The 25069-nt window shown below is 32.0% G+C and overlaps 5 protein-coding genes across 6 annotated transcripts in view; 2 read left to right on the top strand and 3 right to left on the bottom strand.

The window, feature by feature from the left end:
- The window catches only part of LOC139512972 (procollagen-lysine,2-oxoglutarate 5-dioxygenase 1-like), a 48676-nt gene extending 48054 nt beyond the window's left edge, over positions 1-622 (top strand). Inside the window, exon 21 of the mRNA XM_071300999.1 lies at positions 435-622. Within this exon, the coding sequence (XP_071157100.1) occupies positions 435-590 (156 nt within the window). The 3' untranslated portion in view covers positions 591-622. The remainder of the gene's footprint in view (positions 1-434) is intronic.
- Positions 623-4556: 3934 nt separating this feature from the next.
- Positions 4557-24110, bottom strand: LOC139512981 (general transcription factor IIH subunit 4-like). 2 transcript variants are annotated; one of them, XM_071301016.1, is made up of 14 exons: positions 23908-24110; positions 22014-22118; positions 21068-21199; positions 19994-20090; positions 19707-19801; positions 19163-19274; positions 18228-18296; positions 17753-17836; positions 8605-8737; positions 8220-8271; positions 7444-7522; positions 6259-6306; positions 5737-5877; positions 4557-5190 (listed from the first exon to the last, which is right to left on the bottom strand). In XM_071301016.1, the coding sequence occupies exons 2-14, from the start codon at positions 22085-22087 to the stop codon at positions 5077-5079; spliced, it is 1230 nt and encodes a 409-aa protein (XP_071157117.1). In that variant the 5' UTR covers positions 22088-22118; positions 23908-24110; the 3' UTR covers positions 4557-5076. The 2 variants fall into 2 exon arrangements, with proteins under 2 accessions (XP_071157117.1, XP_071157116.1); XM_071301015.1 differs by lacking the exon at positions 23908-24110 and adding an exon at positions 23666-23905.
- On the bottom strand, positions 9129-10859 carry LOC139512952 (uncharacterized). The gene is made up of 4 exons (XM_071300950.1): positions 10733-10859; positions 10350-10487; positions 9989-10166; positions 9129-9669 (listed from the first exon to the last, which is right to left on the bottom strand). Exons 2-4 carry the CDS (start codon positions 10466-10468, stop codon positions 9424-9426), a joined length of 543 nt encoding a protein of 180 aa, XP_071157051.1. The 5' UTR covers positions 10469-10487; positions 10733-10859; the 3' UTR covers positions 9129-9423.
- On the bottom strand, positions 10766-15324 carry LOC139512951 (zinc finger protein 862-like). Its single transcript, XM_071300949.1, has 5 exons — positions 14861-15324; positions 14544-14633; positions 14121-14286; positions 13685-13911; positions 10766-10865 (listed from the first exon to the last, which is right to left on the bottom strand). Exons 1-5 carry the CDS (start codon positions 14989-14991, stop codon positions 10856-10858), a joined length of 624 nt encoding a protein of 207 aa, XP_071157050.1. The 5' UTR covers positions 14992-15324; the 3' UTR covers positions 10766-10855.
- The window catches only part of LOC139512970 (valine--tRNA ligase-like), a 41990-nt gene continuing 40934 nt past the window's right edge, over positions 24014-25069 (top strand). Inside the window, exon 1 of the mRNA XM_071300976.1 lies at positions 24014-24348. Within this exon, the coding sequence (XP_071157077.1) occupies positions 24115-24348 (234 nt within the window). The 5' untranslated portion in view covers positions 24014-24114. The remainder of the gene's footprint in view (positions 24349-25069) is intronic.

Genomic DNA, 25069 nt, shown 5'->3' with positions numbered 1-25069 from the left:
TTTGGTATAGCTTTTTGGAATTGTGGATCCTCAGTGCTCTTCAACTGTACTTGTTTGGCTTTAAATACTTTACAATGCACATTTAAAAAAGGAAAGTTGTATAACATCCAAAGTGTGAACAGTAAAAACCAAACAAACAACTACAACTCAAAGTATATCTTTGACTGATTATGAATGTAAAATCACAAAATACAGAAACTCAGGTATGGGCACTCAAGAAGTTGGGTACACAAAATATCATATAGGCAACTTCCAAAATCTAGTTTAATTACTTACCATTCTGAGATATTGTCTGTCATCAATGTTGTGTCGTACCCTTGCTGTGGATGTGCGTTTGAGGTAGAGCTGATAACAGTAAATTAATATTGCATATCATACTTGTAATCTACCCTATAAGTTAATTCTTTGTCAACTTTATTCTGTGTTTTTGGCAGGGTGGTGGAACCAGATTCGTCCGGCAGAATTGTTCTGTTACAGATGTTAAGAAAGGGTGGATGCTTATGCATCCTGGACGACTAACACATTATCACGAAGGCTTGGAAGTTACTTCTGGAACACGATATATTGCTGTATCATTTGTCGATCCATAAAATAAAACGAACAATATCAGAATAGTTTGCTTTGTAGTGTGTTTCAGTTGGTTTATTCGTTCTTAAAAAGAAGTTGTCCTATTACTATTAATTTATCAGTTCTATTTTTTCTGAGTATTAAATAGTAGAAAAAGGCCATGTTTGTACACAAATTGACACCATGAACAAAATGAAGAATGAAACTTGCACGGCTCTGACTAAAGTAATTGTCTTTTTTGTATTCAAGCTCTTTATTTTTTAAATAAGTTTTGAAGTTTTAAATATTTTTGCCTCGAGTATCACTACATTAATTGACGAAATGCGCATTTGATGCATATAAATGAACTAATATAAAAAAAAATATCTAAGACTAACAAAGGCAGGGGTCTCCTGACGTGTGACAGGCGCACAGATGTGGTAGAGTTAAGAAACGTGCATCTTACGCAAATACAAAATTTGAATCCTAGTATCTATGATGAGTTTATTTACAACCACTTGGTCCATGCCACTGCTGGTGGAGTTTTTATTCCCGAGAGTATCACCAACCCAGGAATTTTTGGTACTCAATGCTCTTCAACTTCGTACTTGATTTGGCCTTTTTAACATTTTTTATTCATGAGTCACTGGTGACATTGCAGACGAAATGAATGTCTCACGCAAATACAAAATTTTAATACGGGCATCTATGATGAGTTAATTTAAACGTGTTTTGTGAGATCTCAACCCATCATCTATACTTCAAGCCAATGTAGAATAATAAAACACACACAGCAATTCACACTGCGAAACTCAGTTTCAAAGAAGTCAGAGTCCAACGTCAGAATATGTAACAAAGGGTATCAAAAGAAACTAAACAAAATGACAATGATACATGAATTAGCAAAGGACTACTAGCAGTTACAGACATGCCTGCTCCAGACCTCAATCAAACTGATTGAAAGATTTGTCTTCATAATTCAAGCACAATCTTTCTTGTTAGGAGTATAGTATCATTCAATCATAAAATATATGATAAGAACATAACTTGTATCATGACAATAACTGGTTTTAGAATAAATGTGTTTATTTCCGATGCAAAGACCCTATAAGTGAATCCGTATTAATAACTTAATATGCTATCTTAAATGGCCTGGCAACCATACAACAGCATTGTAACTTAATCCCTTCTGAAAAAGACTGTTTTACGCTTTTGAGGTTAATGCAAACACCGAGAAAGTGATTTTGAGCTATAATTAATCAAAATCAATGAAGCAAGAATTTTGGTCAATATGTCCATAGTACATGGATGCCCCGTTGGCACTATCATTTTCTATGTTCTGTTGAATTAGGGTCAAATCTCTAGTTTGGCATTAAAATTCAAAAGATCATATCATAGGGTACATATGTATTAAGTTTCAAGTTGATTGGACTACCTAGACAAAAAAAACCTTAAACTTGAAGCGAGACAGACAGCCAGATGGAAGGAAGCTTTTCTGGCTTTACCTCCATCAAGAATACTCAAAGCTTGTGTGAAAACCAAGGTTGTATATTAACCAATTGATAAATCTGATGCAATGGATAGAGTTAAGCAGAATGACTTAGTATCTGTATTCAAAAGTTTTATGATGTATGTAACTTTTTATCGTTTTTTGACTTGACACTTTTTTATGGATCATGTGACCTTCATTTTATGTCATGATTACACGATCAGTTTTTTCAAGGTGCACCAGAACCCCAAATTATGTCGCTGTAAAGAATTAACTGGGTATGGACATTCAAACTAGTGTTGATGGTAGGATACTCCTTTTGTCTAGTTTAATTTGCTAGACTGGACCCAATTATCAAATCAAAATGATGGCATGTTCTTAGCCTGGAAAAACATAAATAGTGCTTTTGATGACCAAGAAAAGGTTATTAAATTATAAGAAGGGGCATATCTTATCCTCTATTTAATATTCCTTCCTTGAACATAACATGATACAGTGTATTGATCTGTCAACAAAACTTTAAACTACAGGCTCTAAAGAGCCTGTGTCGCTCACCTTTGTCTATGTGCGTGCAAGCAGCACATTAAACAAAGGACACAAATTATAGAAGAGAATAGAATTCATTATAAAATTGTGTTTTGGTGATCATGATGTGTTTGTCAATCTTACTTTACTGAACATTCTTGCTGTTTACAATTTTCTCTATTTATAATGAACTTGGCTCAGACGTTTCAAAGGAGAACATTTTGTAAAAGTTTACAAAAAATAACAAATTTTCGAAAATTGTTTAAATTTACTTTAAAGAGCAATAACTCCTTAAGGGGTCAATTGAGGTATTTAAGTAAAGATGACTTATTTGTAGATCTTACTTTGCTATACATAATTGCTGTTTACAGTTTATCTCTAGCAATGACAATATTGAAGATAATAACCAAAAACTGCAAAATTTTCCTTAAATTACCAATTCAGGGGAAGCAATTCAACAACGGGTTGCCTGATTTGTCTAAAAATTTCAGGGCAGTTAAATCTTGACTCAATGAATTTAACTACTGTCAGATTTGCTCTAAATGCTTTGGTTTCAGAGATATAAGCCAAAAACTGCATTTTATCCCTATGCTATATTTTTAGACATGTTGGCCATCTTGGTTAAAGGGTAGGGTCATTGGACACATTTTTTAAACTAGATACCCCAAATGATAATTGTGGCCATGTTTGGTTAAATTTGTCTAAGTAGTTTCAGAGGAGAAGATTTTTTTAAAAGATTACTAAAATTTTAGAAAAATGGTTAAAATTGACTATAAAGGGCAATAACTCTGTGAGGGGTCAACTGAAAATTTTGGTCATGTTGACTTATTTGTAGAACTTACTTTGTTGAACATTATTGCTGTTTACAGTTTATCGTTATCTATAATAGTATTTAAAATAATAACGAAAAACTGCCAAATTTCCTTAAAATTACTATTTCAGGGGCAGCAACCCAACAACAGGTGGTCTGATTTGTCTAAAAATTTCAGGGCAGATAGATCTTGACCTAATAAACAATTTTACACCTTGTCAAATTTGCTCTAAATGCTTTAGTTTCAGAGATATAAGCCAAAATCTACATTTTACCCCTATGTTCTATTTTTAGCCATGGCAGCCATCTTGATTGGTTGGCCAGGTCACATTTTTTAAACTAGATACCCCAATGATGAGTGAAGCCAAGTATGGTTAAATTTGACCCAGTAGTTTCAGAGGAGAAGATTTTTTTATAGGATTACAAATATATACGAAAAATTGACAATAAAGGGCAATAACTCGTTAAGGGATCAACTGACCATTTTGGTCATGTTGACCTATTAGTAGATCTTCCTTTGCTGAACATTATTGCTGCAAACAGTTTATCTCTATCTATAATAATATTCAAGATAACCAAAAAAAACGGCAAATTTCCTTAAAATTACCAATTCAGGGGCAGCAACCCAACAATGGGTTTTCCGATTCATCTGAAAATTTCAGGGCAGATAGATCTTGACATGATACCCCATGTCAGATTTGCTCTAAATGCTTTGGTTTCAGAGATATAAGCCAAAATCTACATTTTACCCCTATGTTCTATTTTTAGTCATGGCAGTCATCTTGGTTGGTTGGCCGTGTCAGTGGACACATTTTTTAAACTAGATACCCAAATGATGATTGTGGCCAAGTATGGTTAATTTGGCCCAGTAGTTTCAGAGGAGAAGATTTTTTGTAAAAGTTAACGATGACGGAGGACGACGACAACATAAAGCATTACTTTTTAAGCTTTCTTTTGTTACTTTAACCTAAATGGCTGAATTGAAACAGAAACTTTATTTCAATGAAAGATATTCTTTAAGTATCAACAAAAGCTGCATAAGCTATTATTTTTTTAGGACAAGGATGTTGCTTATTTTTTGTCAAATTTGTTTGTGAACTTTGATTCTGTATTTCAGTTTATTAAAGTAGTGAATCCAGTTTTTTACATTAACAAGAAATTGTTCTTGAAATGAAAATCCAATGAACATTTCAAAATTTTAATTCATAATTTTTCCTGTTTTCACAGTCATAAAATGAACTTAACCAAACATAAATAATAAAAGATATGCATTCCAGGATATAAGTATGCATTCAGTATACAAAAGTGTTCAGGACTGCTAATATAAAGTATGAATGAATAATTGCAACAGACATCAATTTTCCATATTTTATCATGACGGTATAAATTTTGAATATCTGAAATAAGCCATCAAGTGAATATGCATTGGATCTTGCCTTTTTATTACATACATAAATTATTATTCTTGCAAAATAGTTTTGACATCATGTATAAATTCCATATTTCTCAAGAGTTCACAGTTATTGCAAATTCCTGTGATGTCCTCATTACAAATCTTGCTTTACACAAAAACGTGGTATCTCAGATAAGAGGAACAGGCTATAAAGTCTTTGTCTTCTTGTCACTAATTTCCTGCTATAATGGGCTAGCCCAATCATTTCAGTCTGTTCCTTTGTAAACAGAAATGCATGCAATTTTATGAATTTCAACTGTTGGATGGTTTATTTCTTTTCCAAAATTTCTTGACGTCATCATGACCAAATCGTGTGACAACCATGACACGTTTCTCTGGACTGTCCCATACACATACTCCTAAGTCCTGCAACATTAAAAAGGATCATAGTTAAACCATGAATAGTTACTAGAGTACAGTAAACCCATCAGATTAGTTCTCCATATTATATTCTATAAAATTGTGAAAATTACTCAATGAACGCCTAAATAATAGATCTTCCAAAGAAAATTGATAAAAAACTTATACACTTCTTTCCATTAATACATTCTTCTTTTTAAACACAGCTAATAGATAAAACATATAAAAATCAAGGCTGGCATCAAATGTTTGTATAAAGAAAGCAAAATGTGTAATGATTTACAAAATATTGGTTTAAATTTTTTTCCAAATAAAATAAATGTCAATGCTGTAGCAATGGCAGTATGTACATTGAATTACAAGATTTCCAAACTAAAAAAGCATTGTATAAATCTCATAAATAAAGGCAACAGTAGTATACCGCTGTTCAAAATTCATAAACATTTGCCTTTAGTATTATTGTGAAGGAAGAAATATCATTTGAAGTACTTATATCTTATAAAATTTCAGTCTACCATTGAGAATTTAAAAAAATATTATATTTAACTCTACCTTTGCATAATCTCTGAGTAGTTCAAAATCTGTTTGTGATAAGAACTGACTATAAAGAACACCATCTGTAAATTTGAACCTGTTTCTCTCCAGTTCCCATAGTCTGATCTGGTCTGTTATTGCTGGTGGTATCACAGGATTCTACAGTAAAACCAAGACATTAATATTCAAAACTTATTCACATGTTGTATCCAATATGTCAACAAATTATACAAATCATTTATACTTGCTCATCGTATCTAGCTGAACTATCTGATGTTTTCCTGCAAGTTATTATAGTTTTAAAGATAACTATCATTTGTCTATTGTTTTCTATTTTTAACTGTGGTGGTCATTTTGATTGATCAGCAAGAATAAATTTTATTAGATATTTTAACTATCTTGTAGCCCAAAGCTTCTTTGAACTTAAAATACTGGTTTACACTTAAAATAAAAAGAACTTAGAAAAAATTGTCAAAAAAGGCAATGCCAACTTTTGAACTAATTAAAAGGAAAATTTTCAATCCTAAATTCAGTACTTACATTTTTCAACATCATAGGATGGACATGACTTCTTAAAAAATTGACCATCTGAAAAATTAATATTTATTTTGTTATATAGTTGTTCACTATGAACACAATCTAATTAAAAACCGATCTCTCATAGCTCCCGTTTTCTGGATATGTCGAGTGGGAGATCTAACGAAACCGGCTTTGAGGTCACATGTGAGTGACCTCGTAGGTGTGTCTTTTTCGACCAATGAAATTGAGTCTTCCACGATCTTGAAAGTTTAACGTAAGGTAAAGGGATGTAACTCATTTTATTTACGACAAAATCGTCAGTCAAAATAATTCAAAAACTTTTTTGATTGGCTTATTAATAGGTCGTCATCTCTTTTGCATATCATTATAAATTCATAACTTTTAGTTCACTCACATGTGACCTCAATCTCCCACGCGACAATTCAGAAACAGGAGCGATGAGAGATCGGTTTTTAATTAGATTGCTATGAACAGGTGGTTAACTTTGAGAGCACCCTAAAACTTAAACCAGGCAAACCAATAATCCCTCTAAACACTACACACTATTAATGTCTATCACATCATACATTTTGTGTAAGTATTCTGAGTATTTGTACACACTATATGTATTTCAGTAAGGCACCATTTCCTATCAAAACCACTTCAGAGGAAACAAGCGTGCTCCTCACAAACATTTATTTACCCTTGCAGCTCAAATCTTTAAAATAAAAATTTTACAAAACTGGTTTAATTTGCACGATTCATACATGGATAAACAACTGTAAAAGGATGAACATTCATGTAACCTATTGTTAGTATTGATAACATGATACAATATGTTTAAAGTTTAGAAATATTAATGAAACTATATTGATTGTCTTGTGTATTGCTACAGTAAAACTTGTCATTTAAGGTTGCATTCTGTTACACAAACCTAAGCTCACCAGAGTATAAATATATTTATTTCTGTATTTTGTTTAACTAGATTTTCAATATTTTTTTTTAAAACATTACAACAAATCATACATCAATTCTATCCTTAATATTTGTTTTCATCTTTTTCACAATTTAAATAAAATATTGTTGAGAGATATCTCTTACAAAATTATAATTAATTAAAAAGACAAAACTCAATTTGGCAAAATTTGCATGTTAAAAAAAATCAGAACAAGGACAAAATATAAATTCATAAATCAAGAAATGAACCTGTTCAGCTGTAATTCCTCTGGCAAGAGCATCTCTGATACTAGTTCTGGTCAAGTTTCCTATGGACATAGTTGGAAATCTGAAGATATAAGAGACAAATATTTTATTATTAACAAACTGTGTAGACATAGAGTGGGGGTATAAAATAAGTGAACCAAGATTATCAGATTAAGGTTCATCCCATGTTTGATGGACACATTCACCTAAATATAATCACAAAAAATAGATCATTTTTTACTTAATATATAGTCTATGTTGGTGTATTTCTTTTAGTCAATGAGAATCCAAGCTAAATTCATTACACATAGGGTCAACTTGAATTATTGGATATATGTCCATGTTTGACTAGGGTTATTGTGAATTTTGATACAGTATTAGAAATATAAAAGTTAATAACACTATAATATGAAATATTATCAACTTTATTCGGTATGGGCTTTGCTCATTGTTGAAGGCCATACGGTGACCTATAGTTGTTAATGTCTGTGTCATTTTGGTCTCTTGTGGACAGTTGTCTCATTGGCAATCATACCACATCTTCTTTTTTATATTTAAACAAATAACACATGTACACATACAGTCAAAGCAAAAAATCATTGTCCTAAATACAGACAGTTACTAAATGGTATTTTTTTTTAACAGCAAATGAGAATCAGAGCTAAAATAATCACACAATAGGGTCAACTTGAATTACTGGATATGCATACATGTTTGACTAGGGTTATTGTGAATTTTGATACAGTATTAGTTTATGATTACTATTTGTAATAAATTACCTGTATAACATTTCACAAAACAATGCTAACAAAGCAACTTGAAGTGGTGAATCTGTAAAACACACAAGTAAAATACAATCAGACAACAGTAAACTATTTCATATTCAAATTATTTAAATCAATTTCAAACATAGTATAATCCATCATTTTTTGTGAGTACCCCTTTACTCGAAAAGTCTGTCAATGATGAACTGTTTATGATAATTAAAAAAAAAAAAAATAACAGGTAGTTGCTTTTATAAGGATTTGAATAACAATAAAATTAATATTGAACCTAATATGGTCAAGTTAAGGTGCAAACTAATTATTAATGTCCTCTTGACGTTTTCTGAACCTTGAATATTTATACGAATATAATAATATCCTTATAGAATTGTTTCTTTACCTGTGTAGGCATACACTCTGTAATTTGTTTCTACTACTAGATAGCCAGACCTCTGTGAATCAGACGATAAACCAGAAAGTCCTGAGGCTAAGTTAATAGCCAATAATGTGGGGTAATATCTGTTGGACTTTCTCTACAATATATACATGATATAATGGACTAAACTCTACAAATAAACTAAAAATAGTTTCAAAAACTACATTTCGTGAGGTCTACTGATAAATAAAAAAAAAAAAAAATTAACATTCATGTAAAGAAAAACAATGTGAGTATGCAATAAACTCTTTTTTAAGTTTGATTACTGTTCAATAGGTCAAATTCTGGTTTTCTTTGTTCTTCTCAAACTTGTTATCAAAGGATAACAGGGGTTGACACTAACTTTTGAAGGAAGTAGCCTGCAGGGCTACTTAAAATTGTATTCAACTAGCCCTTGTCTGTGTCAAGTAGCCCGGATCGTGGGACAACGGCCCACGGTTGAGCGTGCGAACGGCACGCGAACCCGCTAGGGGGGTTGGGGGGCATTCCCCCCCCAAAAAATTTTGAAATTTAGATGCAAAATCCTGCATTCTGAGGCCCTTTAAGAAGATGTTTTCAGTCTGAAAAAAAGGTATTTCATACTTGTTTCATCTTTATAAAAAAATATTTAAGACCAAATAAATCTGATTGCAGGAATTTGTTAACAAAACCTACATTTTTACTGTTTATGAATGATTGGCATTATTAACCTAAAGATTGATAATACCAGATTGTGTTAACATTTTTAGTCATATTCAAGTTAATTTCATTTTATAAAAACTAAAAATGATCTCAAAGCATTTATTAGCAAGACAACATTTCTTGCAATAATTTGAAGGATTTTTGCTGTAAAGTAATCATGTCATTGGTTTTGTAAAAAAGTTCATCTTCTTCATCTTCCTCCTCTGACATGTCTGAATCATAATCATAGCTGTAGGCAAAATCTTCAATAACAACTTCAGGTTGCTCTACAACTTCTGAAACAGCATTCACTTGAATCACTTCTCCTTCTTCAATGACAATTGTTTCCGCTGGTACTCGAGCACTTTTCTACAAAATAATGAATATATAGTCTATAATGACAAAAATGCCAATTCTGATTTTAAAGTTAAAGACATTCAAGTTACTTCTGGATGGTGCATTTGGTGTAGTTTTTGTTTAGATTGGGGATTTTGTCTGTGAAATTTTCAACATCTCTTTTAATTCTGCTTTCGAATTGCCAGTAACAACCTACAATCTTAAGACAATTATAAAAACCATTATGATTATGGATTATCAAATGAATGAATAAATAAAGCAATTAAAAAAGTTACATAACAGGCTTAATTAATAGATAATAAGTTTAAAGTTCTTTGTTATTTCAACCTACAACTAAATCATCCTTGTAAAAAGGTCTTCTTGCTCTCAGACCACCAGTGTACCACTTTTCTATAGCTGGCATAGGGTTATAGGTGGCGATAGGATCTACCTCCATGGATATGAGCATAAGGTCTGACAAGTTGTCTTCCCCAAGTCTTGACCGCCAGTCACTCTTTACCAGTTTCATACTGAAATTCATAATATTTTTTTTATACAAAATGCTTTTGGAAAGTCTAAAGTTAAGTTGGTTAATTAAACAGATTTTTTTTTAGATTTTAACTTTGAAATTCATCTTTAATATAGCTTTAAAGTGCACTTTTATTAACCTGAATAAATTCTGATACAAAAGTTAATAGGTGTAAATTACAAACCATGAAAAGCCCCTTTCAGCATCCACAGATGACCCAGGCAAAGTCAGCATATAGTCCACCAATAAAAACAGATTTGGACAGCTTGGCCCATCAGTTTGGTACAAAGATTCCCAAGTCATGCTTGATTTGGGCTGTTTCCTACAATGTGAGATATTGTAAGAAAGTTGATTAAAAAAGTTCATTTCAAGTGGAAAGCATGCACTATATTTTAAGTCTTAAAATTTTGAATCTTCCATCAGACCAAAACAAATTAAATGTTTCCTGCTATCTGCTTTAACAATAACATGTTTATAATGGTACAAAAATGGGCTAGCTACAATGTTATTAATGGCAAAACTAAAGTAAAAGTTTGAAAAATTTAAAATTAATAATGAAATAGATACCTGTTACTGATTATGGTCTTCAGTCTTATCCATTCAGATTCTATTTCTGTCAGATCAATATCAACATCTTTGTTTGCTGTCAAGGCTGGTGCACTGATCTTTATAAGATCTTCAATCTTGTCATCACCAAAGTCTGGGAAAATCAAAATTTCAAGTCTGTTAATAATAAAGTAGAATCAAAATCTGGGGTTTATCATTTTTTTTAAGCAAGCTATTTTGCTCTTAGATTTTTTGAAGTTATAGCAGAAGTAACTGACCATCATCTACAAACAAAGTTAACAAAAACTGCAACAAAACCAAGCTAAAAGAGCAGAATAAGCAGTAAGCATTTTATGTGTATGAAGTTACAATTTAAAACAATGTTCTCCACAAGGACTTTTTATTATCCTGACATAGAAACTAATTTTTTATATAATTTGTTGAACTGTTGCAGAATTGCTTAAACATGACTGTATTCTTGAAATTTCAAAAATTTCAATTTTCAGATGGTAATTGTCACCAGGGAGAACACTGTACAGTTTTGTTAAACCTGTTAAACAAACACAAATTCAAGACAAATTTGTAACACATGCAAAAAGTAAACCAATTTGTTTTAACAGTAGATAATCATCCTTTTAATGTGACAATGTCTTTAGAGCTTTATTATATAATCATAAATTTGATTTTGCCCTTTTTATTCTAAAAACTAGAGGCTCTAAAGAGCCTGTGTCGCTCACCTTGGTCTATGTGAATATTAAACAAAGGAAGCAGATTGAAAATTGACTACAAAGGTCAATAACTCCTACAGGGGTCAATTGACCATTTCGTTCATGTTGACTTATTTGTAGATCTTACTTTGCTGAAAATTATTGCTGTTTATAGTTTACCTATATCTATAATAATATTCAATATAATAACCAAAAACAGCAAAATGTCCTTAAAATTACCAATTCAGGGGCCGCAACCCAAAAACAGGTTGTCCAATTCATCTGAAAATTTCAGGGCAGATAGATCTTGACCTGATTAACAATTTTACTTCATGTCAGATTTTCTCTAAATTATTTGGTTTTTGAGTTATAAGCCAAAAACTGCATTTTACCCCTATGTTCTATTTTTAGCTGTGGCGGCCATCTTGGTTTGATGGCCAGGTCACCGGACACATTTTTTAAACAAGAAACCCCAAGATGATTGTGGCCAAGTTTGGATCAATTTGGCACAGCAGTTTCAGAGAAGAAGATTTTAGTAAAAGATATATAAAATTTACGAAAAATGGTTAAAAATTTACTTTAAAGGGCAATAACTCCTAAAGAGGTCAACTGACCATTTTGGTCATGTTGACTTATTTGTAAATCTGACCTTGCTGAACATTATTGCTGTTTACAGTTTACCTATATCTATAATAATATTCAATATAATATCCAAAAACAGCAAAATTTCCTTAAAATTACCAATTCAGGGGCTGCAACCCAAAAACAGGTTGTCCAATTCATCTGAAAATTTCATGGCAGATAGATCTTCACCTGATTAACAATTTTACCCAATGTCAGATTGCTCTAAATGCTTTGGTTTTTGAGTTATAAGCCAAAAACTGCATTTTACCCCTATGTTCTATTTATAGCCATGGCGGTCATCTTGGTTGCTTGGCGGGGTCACCGGACACAATTTTTAAACTAGATACCCCAATGATGATTGTGGCCAAGTTTCAAATAATTTGGCCTAGCAGTTTCAGAGGAGAAGATTTTTCTAAAAGATTACTAAGATTTACGAAAATTTGTTAAAAATTGACTATAAAGGGCAATAACTCCTAAAGTGGTCAACTGATCATTTTGGTCATGTTGACTTATTTGTAGATCTTACTTTGCTGAACATTATTGCTTTTTACAGTTTATCTCTATCTAAAATAATATTCAAGATAATAACCAAAAACAACAAAATTTCCTTAAAATTACCAATTCAGGGGCAGCAACCTAACAACGGAATGTCAGATTCATCTGAAAATTTCAGAGCAGATAGATCTTAACCTGATTAACAATTTTACCCCATGTCAGATTTGCCCTAAATGCTTTGGTTTTTGAGTTATAAGCCAAAAACTGCATTTTACCCCTATGTTCTATTTATAGCCATGGCGGCCATCTTGGTTAGTTGGCGGTGTCACCGGACACAATTTTTAAACTAGATACCCCAATGATGATTGTGGCCAAGTTTGGTTAAATTTGGCCTAGTATATTCAGAGGAGAAGATTTTTGTAAAAGTTAACGCCGGACGCAGGACGACGACGGACGACGACGACGGACGACGACGGACGCCGGACGCCAAGTGATGAGAAAAGCTCACTTGGCCCTTTGGGCCAGGTGAGCTAAAAAACCAACACATGGATTGGTAATTTTTTTACACTTGTCTAACCAACTTTGCAAGGATGATAATCTACATTTGATAATACCTATGTCTTTTTTAAAGTCTTCAGGCCATTTATTTATGGACAACACTGTACTTGATTGGAACAGTTCCAAGTCCCCCTCAAACCGATCAGATAAGCTCTTAATAAGCTTATCTAGATATTTAGTTTTTTGGATTTGGCTTATTGGATCATCCTCATCAGCAACCTTCCTCAGAAAAGGACCATCACTATGCCACAAATTGAAAAAAGATCCAGCTCTTAATCTACAGTATCATGTATTTTACAAATTACATTCTCAAAACCATCTCATAAGCTCTGAAGTTTCAGAATGAGCTACATATTAACCTAATTTCCTGAATACACTTTGGATTATGATCACCTGCATTTTTATATTAGTACTAAGCTATTTATAGTAATCTAGTTCTAGCCACCACCGTTAGTAATAATAGATATATCATAATTTGTGAGTAAGCATTCTGTGAGTAATCAGTCAACAAGAAAAATGTGCATTTACTACAAGTAAGTGAGACGTAGATAAATTGTGTCAATATAAAAGGCATAATATCAGTTCTTACCTTGTCAAATATTTATTCAATATTACTTTAGCTGACTCAAGTTCATTGAAGATGTCAGCTAAAGTGCTCTCTTTGGTCTGGATAGTCTTTGATACCTTGCTCAAACACTTAATAACATCCATCAAAAAATGAAGCCATTGCACAACACCCTTATTCTTCAAGAGTTTCAGGAACCAACGCCCCTTGGCACTCGACTCTTTTCTAAAGTCGGATGGAGTGGCTTGCATCTGTTAACAAATATGACATTGTATCAGGCTTATATGGTATCAGTTGAAATCTGCATTCATATTTTGAAAAATTAATTTGTTAACAGTATACTTGAATCCATTTTAGTGTTTTGGACTGAGACGTCACAGTTACATCTAAAACACTTCAGTTATCATATTTTCACAGTATTAGTATTTATATACTTAACAGAAATATATTGATAATGTACCTGTTCTAAATGACATACTATAGCATCATAGCTGGATAGTAGGGTTTTTAATGCCTTCTCTGTATGTGGCAGCCATCTTGTGCCACCAACACGTGTTGGTATCTTGATTTTTTTATCCATACTTCTAAATGCAATCTTAAGGTTGGACCGGTTCAATGGACTATACCTAATGTAAAGCAAATAAATACACTAAAGGTGATTGAAAAGATTAAAAACAATTATAGGGAAATACTATCTAAATAATGATAATGTATTAATTGTATATAATTTTGATATCTTGGTAATGCATGTTCTGATAAGCATATATGAGTCGATCATTTTAAAATTCAATTTCTGATATTTTTGAAAGCAATCAGATAAATTTTTTTCTTTGAATTTTTATTTTCATGTAAATTTAAAGTTAACTCATACTAAATTTAATACCTATAGAACAAATACAAGTTCAGCATCAACAGGTCACACTTTTTGGCCATGTTGACTTCTTTGCCAGCATCTTTTGCTGCAAGCTCCAGTCTACAATTACATATATATATATTGTTAGTTTGTATGTACCTTACTAAATGCAAACATGTTCATTTCATTTTGCTTTCAAATCTTTAGAGTTTAGACATATTAAACATTTTTGATACATGTAATAAATGCACCCAATAATTCAAAATGACTATGATCATCATGTTAATGTTATTTTAAAGGCTACAAACTTTATATATATGCAACATATTTATTTGTAGATTTTTTACCTATGAGCAGAACAATGAATTGCTCTCACAAAAGGTCGTTGCGTCTCCTCTGCTATTTTTCTCACAACGCCTGATGATTTCCCAATCATGACTGCAGCTCCATCAGTCCCCATAGCAACTATTTTTCCCATCCACCTGTCTCCAAATCTTTTAGTTAAAAGGCTAGAAATCCCTTGACTGATGTGAAAACTATCAGCTTTTGGCACATTTTTTAAACCAATAAAATATGTGTTCACCTAAAATTAAAATTTAAAAGTGATAAAAATATAATATAAAAAAAATGTGATGCACATTTCATTTAATTTAATTCAAGGATTGTTTTCAATTGTTGAACAAGCTATCATTATATTTTTACATGTATAACCTTGATTACTCAATCAGTAAAAAAGTGTGTTGCAGTTCAAAATAAGTTAATATATACTATATGCATATGATACTAATACATAATGACAGTGTGAGCACTGTAAAAGTATAAGTATTTAATAGGAGTGAATGGAAATGGGGAATGTGTCAAAGAGAAAACACCCCCATCAGCGAGTAAAAGTATGTCTCATGACGGCCCACCACTCTTTTTATGAACCGTGAGAAACCACCTAACTGTAAGGGTCTACAGATGCTTCAAATAAATATGCTGAAGATACTTAGAAGTTTACCTGGCAGTTGTGCGAAGTCTTTAAATAAACCACTTCAGCTTCTGTAGATGATACATCTGTAGAGCCATCAGAAATTATAGAAATGTACGGAGCACTGTTGATCATGTTGTCCTGCTCCTCCCTTCGACATTGTGCAATTGCTGTCACAAACTTTTGGCAATATTTGTCATTAAGGTATGTTTCCCCTATCTCCAAACCTTTGGATTTATCCAAATGACAGAGGGAAACATAATCTGTATAAGGCCTTCCAGATTTAGCTATATAGTGAGCATTTTTGAATAAAAATTTTAACTTGGAGATTGCTGCCCTATTTAAAAGCATAACTGCTTTAGCACCTTCAGACTCTTCCTTTGGCCCACTACTAGCCTTGTGCTTGGCGAGGTTTTTAATATGTCCATCAGCTTTATCGTGAGACAAAAGGGTGTCCAAACGAAAGTTTGTACACCCCTTTACAAATGGGCCACTCTTTTGAACATCAAATTCAATACAAATCTTGCAATACATCTTAGTTTCAATGTTATCATAGTTCAACCAAGGAAACTTGGCCAACCAACTTTGCTGGAAAACTCTGATTCTTTTTGTACTTTCATATTCTGAAATTGTTTTAGCTTTCTTTGATGGTGGGGGTAGACCGAGAAATTTGTGCATGTTGTTTACGATTTGTCGACATAGATTTTAACCTTGTCAATGTCTTTCTACTTACCTTAATTATTGCATCCTTTAAAGCGCACAAAAGACCGATTTATATATTCGGAATTGTAGGGCAACAGTCGAACTCGACACGCGGAAAACTCGGTCCTTTTAATTAATGCTTGGCACAGTATCTTTACGGAATGATCTTTATATGATTGATAACAAAAAACAATTAAAATAATTGTTATTGCAGTCTAATCAATATTTATTTCAAAACGGGTTTTCTGATAACTTCGTGCATTCTTACTAAATGGGACGAGTAATCTTATAATACGGTCCGAGTAATCTAAGGCCGAGTTGACTATATACAGCGACTGGTTTACGGTAAAAAAATTACCTTCCAGTGTCAAATAAGCTGATTGCAGAACCAGTGTATACATTATTTGACGAAGTTTTCAGATATGACCGGCATTTAGGACTGTACTTTGCCTAAAGTACAACAGATTGATGTTCAATGACAATTAAATTTACTAGCCCCTCGGGCTACCGCGCCACGGACATTTACTAGCCCGACACAAAAGTTACTAGTCTCGGGCTAGCGGGCTAGCGTTAGTGTCGAACCCTGGATAAGGAAAAGATCAGTTACTACAATTTCCACATTCTGCTAATTGCTTACATAGGGCCTTGCATATGGTTGTAAACAATTATAAACCACATCCTTTCTGAGGTGTTTAAACTGATATCATATCAAATTGTGTGTTAATAATATTTTTTACCATTTAGTAACTGTCAGTATTTAGGACAGTTATTTGCTTTGATTGTATGTGTGTCAAAAATTTTCTGAAATTTTTTAAACATTTTTATTTTCATTACAAATTTTATTTATTACACTATTAATTGTTACTTTATGATATGGTACAAAATTCAACCCAAAAGTTTGATTCAATTTGGCCCCAGATGACTTAAAATGTTTATATCATTGAAAAAGCTCCAAATTATCTCCCTTTGGTGGAAAAATGAAATTTTTTTTGGCATTAAAATTGAAATATCTTTTTTAACTCATCAATGACCTATATTTTTTATTATTATTTTCAAATAAGCTGTACTTAAACTAAACAACTGTAAAATTTACGTGATTTCTGTAATTTAGTTCTTTTTTTATTTCGAAATGTACCTATATTTCTCCTATTAGTTCAACAGGAAAAAAAGTGACTTAACAAAAGTGCATGCTTCTTTCGAAAGCAGATTGTGCGCTGAAATGAACAGTGACCCCATTTTTTATTCTATTAAGTATATGATAAAGTTCATTTATAGAAAAAAATAGAGAAATCCTATATTTAAAAAAAAATGATTTATACCTGCAAGCCCCCTTAAGTTGATAATATTTCATATTTGATTATACATGTATTGCATTCGATCTTGCAGACTATAAATCAGTTTGATAATAATATAACTATGAGTCAACTCTCAGTATAACTTTCATTATGTAGTAGGAATCAGACAGACCTGTGCCATTGTTGAATAGATTTTTTAAAGATTGCTATTTTGTTACTGCTTAAAGACAAGTACCCACTACTAAAATAGGGATGGTAGACCCTTCACAAACCTTTCTCTGATAAACTAAACCAAATTCCCTCAGGTGCTGCAAAAATTTCAATTGGTTTTCTGTCATTCCTTCTGTTGAGTAATCCTAAAAAGGAAAATATAACGTTGAAAATTCCCGTTTTGAAAATCTTCAATATGCCCATTAATATTAACTTCCAAAAAATCTAATTATAATACTGTATAACAGAAAATAGATTAAAAACTTTATGCATGTCTATAAAGGGATCTACCTTAATGCTTAACACAATCTTTCACAGAACCAATTTTAGTAAGTAAACTAAAAAGTTTTTAGCAAAAGCATTGATAAATGAAATAACAACAAATTAGAAGAGAAGTTTTTCACTTGTTCATGATGCTGTCAAAAGTCTAATGCAGATAAAAAAAATACTGGCAAATATCAAGGTAACTGAAAAAAAGCTTACTCTAACAAACACAATAAAACAGGCTACTTTTCAATAAGAAATGTAATCACCTACCTTCCCAAGAGTAGAGAAGCTCAGTTGAAACAAAAATGATAAACATTCAATTAAGTCCATTCCTCTTTGCTGCAAAAATAAACAAACTTTTCTTATCCATAACTGTTAGTTCAACTAGTTCACCAAATAATCTTTAAAAACTAATTAATATTTCTGTGAATTTTTCAATGCATCTAGTGATTAGTAGTAAGCAAATTGAAAAGATTCTGGCAAAAAAAAAAAAAAAAACAACATTCAACATCACAAGACAGTGTGTTGCTGAAATCAATAAAATAAATCCATTAAATAACATCAAATCACTGATCTGTGAAGGAAACCAGACTAAGTTATGCTCTTTTAAAAATAATATTGATGCAACAGATTTAACATCGAGGTAAAATTAGTAGCTTTTATCAAATACTTGATGTTTGCAAGTCATAGTCCGAATTCATTTATCCAAGGTCTTCGACATTTCATGTAATTTTTTTCCCAACTAACCAACCTTAATATTATCTAAAAAAATTACTTGTATCTTTACTATGCAAGACAAAAGCTATCAATATATATCTATGTTGTGATGTTACACTATTGTTTCAGATAAGGGTGAAGGTTGGTACCTATTAAAACGTTCAACCCCGCTGCATCTGTTTGCACATGTCCTAAGTCTTGAGTCTGATGTTCAGTAGTTGTCGTTTGTTGATGTGGTTCAAAAGTGTTTCTCGTCTCTCGTTTTTTATATAGAAAAGAACATTGGTTTTCCTGTTTGAAATGTTTTAAACTAGTCATTTTTGGGGCCCTTTATAGCTTGCTATTTGGTGTGAGCCAAGGCTCTGTGTTGAGGGACGTACTTTGACCGATAATGATTTACCTTTACAAAATTGTGACTTGGATGCAGAGTTGTATCATTGGCACTAATACCACATCTTATATCTTTTTACTAGAATTATTGTACATACCTCAACAGTTTCAAGATACTGGAGTACAAAGTACCAGACTTGAGAACCAGTTTCCATCAATAAAAACTGAAATCCTTCTGGTGTGATGGATGGCAGGGGCTCCAAACTATCACTAGAAATCATATTATAAATGTTAAATATTCTCTTTTCAGGAAATGACATTATAATTCATAAATCATAGTAAAAGATAAAAGCTTACAAAGCAATAATATTGAAAAAAGCCCAAACATGTGTTTGCCTTGATTGCTGGAGGTCATGGATTTGATCCTGAGCTGCTAACACTAAAGTTCTGAATATTTGTATTTCCTTTCTTTCAAGTATGCAGCATTAAGGAGTAAGAGCATTTTCAAGTCTTATTTTTTAGTTATAAAAATATTTGAATCCTTTATTAAAACAAATATGCATGAGGTGAATTTTTTTGTTCAACCTTCTTGTTACTAAATCAGGGATATAGAATGTGGGGCAATGAAATAATGAAAACTTGCTACATGAAATTAAAAATACTAAGAATCAACCTCTGATCAAAACAAGTTAGCATACAAACCTTTTCATTAGACCAGCATGTAGTAAAACATCAATTATATCCCTGCTGACTCCTTCTGTACCTTCAGTGGATCCAACCATAAAATGCAATACACACTGTAAATATACACATTTATGTATAACATCAGTATTATGGAAATAAAAGGCATGCAAAAAGTATAACATTCAGAGATTTGTTCCTTATCCTATTACAAAATGTTGGATTCATATCTTAATTTACTCCAATCAATATGTCACAGTTAACTTTTTAATAGTGATTTCAATATAAGTAAATTGTCTAATTAATACCTCCCATCTTTCCAATGCATATTTATCTAGGAATGGTATGTCTTTGGAATGCTTGTCTGGTGCAAGCTGTTCTCCTCCTGAAGTCCATGGATTTCCCCTGACAAAATAGAAAAGTAATATTCAAATCTTAACAAAGATGACTGTACCATACATTTATTATAAACAATTTGAAGGTCATGTCATGACCTATATTTTGAAAATAAGTTTATGTTCTTTTTCAGACAGAATCTAACTACATGTATTAATATATTTATATTTCAAATTAAAAGTTAAATAAAAGGGGACACAGAACATGGACACAGATGGTACTCCAGTTTGTATATAATGTTATAAAGGGAAATAACTCAAGAACAGTTAAAGTGACACTATCCAAATTAGTACTTGATCTGAGATTTACGGTATTTAGCATTGTGAATAAGTTTCATATCTATTGCTATTAGGACATATCTGAGAAACAGTGATTACTATGAAACTCAACATTGACTATAGTCAGTTGAATATATAATGATGCATATACAAATTTAATTATTAAGTGATGTTATTAGTTCAGCTAAAATATTCAATTTCCTCTCCATCAATTGGAATAAAATAGATGTTGGGTATGTTAGTGAGCTAGTTACCCAAAACTCAGGACATTTAAAGGTCAAAATACTATCTTTTATAATAGACAAAAGTCTAAACAATATGATAAATCTAAATCTGTAGGTCTTTATGTTACAGTGACTATCAACTATCAAACAGCAACTGTGTACAAATTTAACTGACTTGTAATAGACACATGAACATGATGAATGTCTTTCTCAGCCTTATTTCGGAGTAAATTTAGGATTTAAGATAAGAAAAATTGGATTGGAAAATTGGTCCTATATTGACACCCCTTGGTATTTGATGATCAGGCAAATGATAGAAAAATCTTGGGTGAGGTGACAAATAATTAGAACCACACAAATCATTCCAATACAAAAGATGATGTCTCATAAAAATCAGGCATTTTGACTCTTCTTAAACATAAACTTTTGAAATAAATCTGTATTACATTTGCATTAGATAATTGAATATTTCTTTCATGTTTACCCTCCAAGTAAGGCTATTTTCATATTCTTTCTGAAAGTTTGATTCATTTTCCATCCTTGAAGTCCACCAGTCATAGTCTCTTCGTGCCATACTCTGAGGTCAGTTAATGCTGTTACTGCTTGTTTCTGTTCACTGTAATTCAAAACATTAGTGACAAAATTCAGTACTTTTTGAAAGACCAGAATGTATAGACACTGTTATTTTACAATGTCGGATTACTGATAAATGGATGTTCAGTTTTATACTTTTTATTGATTCATTTTGGATAGCTAGTCATTCTAGTGTTGTTGGGTTGCACTTGCAGTCTCATTGATGTTTTTCTAACATTTTGATTAGTTAAAAATTATTTGTGTTTTTTCAATGGGTGATTCATGTACACAATGATGTACAGTAGATACAATTGTACTGTTGATGTGATGTGATGCTCCCAAATTTTGTCTTTGTTACCTTACTTTGTCGCTTCTGAATTGATTTACAAGATGTGACGATTGGTAAACTACTTTTGACTTGATTTTTCAAATTTACATATTCCTTGAACTTGGACTTCTTAAAACTTGATTTTATTGTCTCTATGTAAACTCAATTTGTAATAGTAAAATCTACATTTAAGGAAGGCCAAGCATAAAATACTATACAATTATCTCCTAATTTACAGGCTTCTGACTTTGGACAGCCACATACAGAATGTGGAGTGTACTTTCATATCAGGGCCTTTTATAGCTGACTATGCGGTATGGGCCTTGCTCATTGTTGAAGGCCATACGGTGACCTATAGTTGTTAATGTCTGTGTCATTTTGGTCTCTTGTGGACAGTTGTCTCATTGGCAATCATACCACATCTTTTTTTTTATATTTACCATGCTTACAGCATGCATGCACGGTTCACATATATCGACAACTTTATTAGGCTTTAAAAGTGTTCAGTCTTACAGAATTATACACTTACTCTTGGTATTTGCTGTTAACCCACAGATTTACCACTGATTGTGATACATGTTGTTCAATAAATAACATCCGCATAACATAGTGCTTGGATAAATCTGGTAATTGTCTGAAATTGAAATAAACTAAACTATACACTATGGCGGAGGCATAGAATCGAAAATGCCTGTCAGTGTCAGCCAGCAAGGTTTATTTTTAAATCTAGAATTGCTACTTCTCTTTCAAGACAATTTGGCTACGCAAATAGTTTGGCCATAGGCTGATCCGGCCATAGTACCTGTTAAGATTTAAATGTTGTTCCAAGAAATTGTTAGGTTAATTCATTTGTTATTAATAAATTTAATTATTTAATGTCTATAATACTTGTAGATACTATTTTTGAGTACTTGATGAGCATACACTGAATGTAATGTTGTGCTCAAATAAATTGTAAATTTTCAAGTTTATGTTTTATGATGTTAAGCTTTTGATGTACATGCTCATATTACTTAACAAATAATCATGATAATCGTTTTGTCATAAAGTGTGGTCTGAAAGTAGACTATTCCAAATGATTATGACATATTGAAAGGCTATTTTATTTTTTGTGCCTAAATACTGAGCAGTATAAAGGCGTTAAAATCAAGAAAAAATAAATACCCTTTCAAGATGTCATAATTCAAGACATGATATATCCCGCTATGGTGGTAAGTCTTTCGCCTACATGTATTGACCTTTTTTTTTTCTTTTTTCGGTAGGCTAATAGCTTTGATATTTTTTGATCTTTCAACATATTCACTTGGTCAACATAATGAACATTGTCATGATAGTGTGCACGTTTATTTGAAAAACAAAACTGTAGAAAAAATGATAATTTTGATGATTCTGTAATATATGAATTCTGTTCTTGTAAAATTCGGTCATGAATTCGTTGTTTTATTTTACAATTTGCTTGGCCTGTTTTGTCTACCACTAACATGACTAAGATTGATGACGCTGAATGGAATTACACAAAGCAATGGAGGCTTGAAGTGGGATATTGTGAAGTTCTGAAATGTTTTTAGGAATTTGAAAGTCAGGTTTGAAACGGTCATTAGAGAATTGGCATTTTTGTACAATACTTTGGAATAACAGTGAAAACATATCTTTAGAAATGTATTCTTTATTTACAAGAGTAGAAAAAACGTATTGTGCACTAATTTTGAACGCTGGTATTAGCATAGTGACATCAATGTGGTTACCGTGTGATGAGTACAAACACAAATACCGAACGAACCAAATTATAAGATGACAGGTTTTAGACTACCGATAGGATAGTTAGTGGACAAGAGACTTTTGTATGACATGCATTAGAAAAAGACATTTTAAATAATGTTTCAATTTAACTGTTGGTGCATTACAAAGTATGACCGAACTGTCAGTATGGCCGAAATACACCTTATCGCTAATCCCGGCTGACCCGCCCGCTTGAACTTTTGACGCATACAACAATCACTTTTCCATTGTGGTGTCAGATATTTTGTTTTATGACGTCAAAATATTACGGGAACCTGTGTGATATCCAGCAATGGCGGACAAATAGCGATAAGGTGTATAACAGACCGAAACGACTGTGGCCGAACTGGCAGTCAGGCCAAAAGTCAAAACGTCTTGAATCGGTTACTTCGATGGACATACCTAAATACAGCCAAGCAAGTCGCAGGATGTGAATATAGTTTGTCTAAAACATGCCATGGTAAAGTTTTTAAGTAACCATGCAAATTTTTACAGTCCAATTTTCTTGTAGTTGCCATGCTTGCAAATTTTTTTTTATGATTTTTTCTTCTTCATTAATGTCAATAAATATCTTATTTTTTCTCCAGAAAATCGTCTTTTTTTAAACGCACAAATGACAATGAAAAAAATAGGACTAAATGTACCTTTCTACACAGGAGAACTCATTTCACGTTATTGCTTCGTTATCGAATTATAATGCGTAAAGTCATAGAACATTGGTTAATTCATTTGAAAATCAATAATTTCATTCAGTCAAATATTTTTCGACCCATATTGATACAGAAAGAATTGAGAAAAATAAACAAAAACATGGAGAGCTCTTTAGTGTGGAGGTACAAAATTGATTAAAGATGTCAGCCTCCTGGTGCAAATTGAAAACAAATTATTTAAAGTTCGGAATTAAGCTTTTTAAGCTACCTTGCCACCGAAATAATTTGATTTTTAATTCAGACATACGCCTTAGAGCATTATGCTCAATTTGTAACCAGAATCATATTCAATATTTTAAAACTGTAGATAGTCGAGAAAGTTTACTCCTTTTGAGGCAATCATCATCTTCTGTCAAACGGGATGTTCCCAAAAAGGTAACTCTCCTGTTCACAATTTTTTAAGCAGTTAAGCTGCTTTATGCGAGCACCCTAGATTTATGTTCTACCCAATAAATGCTGAAATATGTGCCGCTTTTATTTTCTGGCTGGCTATCATGTTATTTATAACTAATTGGGCATTTTTCCATACTTTTTATTTTAGAATATAAAAAATATTACCATAAAAACGTTAAATGGTCGTCGATTTTCCCAAAAGTTTTGAAGTTGCACATAGGAAGTAGTGCTCGATAGAAATCCTTCTATAGTTTATTACCCCCTGTGCTGTGGGCTAAGATGTCAAAGAACAATTATATGAAATATTTGATCGCTGAAAATCTATATAGATGAGTCTTTTACATTTCCCAGATGGCAAAAGTCGTAGGAATATTGTTTGTCATCGATACGTATCACATACGTCAGTAGTCTATATATAAGCTGATATAAGTTGGCGGCAATTTCAAATTACATAGAAGACGAAATTTACGTACCTTTTAAATTGGGAGAATTCTGATGATACATCGGTACTTTTATTATTAATCATTTTATTCGTTTTTTTGTCTGATTGAGATTATTTAAATCATCTTTATTCAGTAATCTGTAATGAATGCTCATTTGTTTTCTTTTTAATATTATTCCGATTTCTAGCAAATCACCTTCATGCTTGTCAAATTAAGTTGTTGTTATTGTAGTTTTCTGATTGGTTGATGTCAAGGTCATT

This window comes from Mytilus edulis, chromosome 2, assembly GCF_963676685.1.
Source record: "Mytilus edulis chromosome 2, xbMytEdul2.2, whole genome shotgun sequence".
Taxonomy (NCBI): domain Eukaryota; kingdom Metazoa; phylum Mollusca; class Bivalvia; order Mytilida; family Mytilidae; genus Mytilus; species Mytilus edulis.
This window is presented reverse-complemented; position numbering and strand designations above follow the sequence as displayed.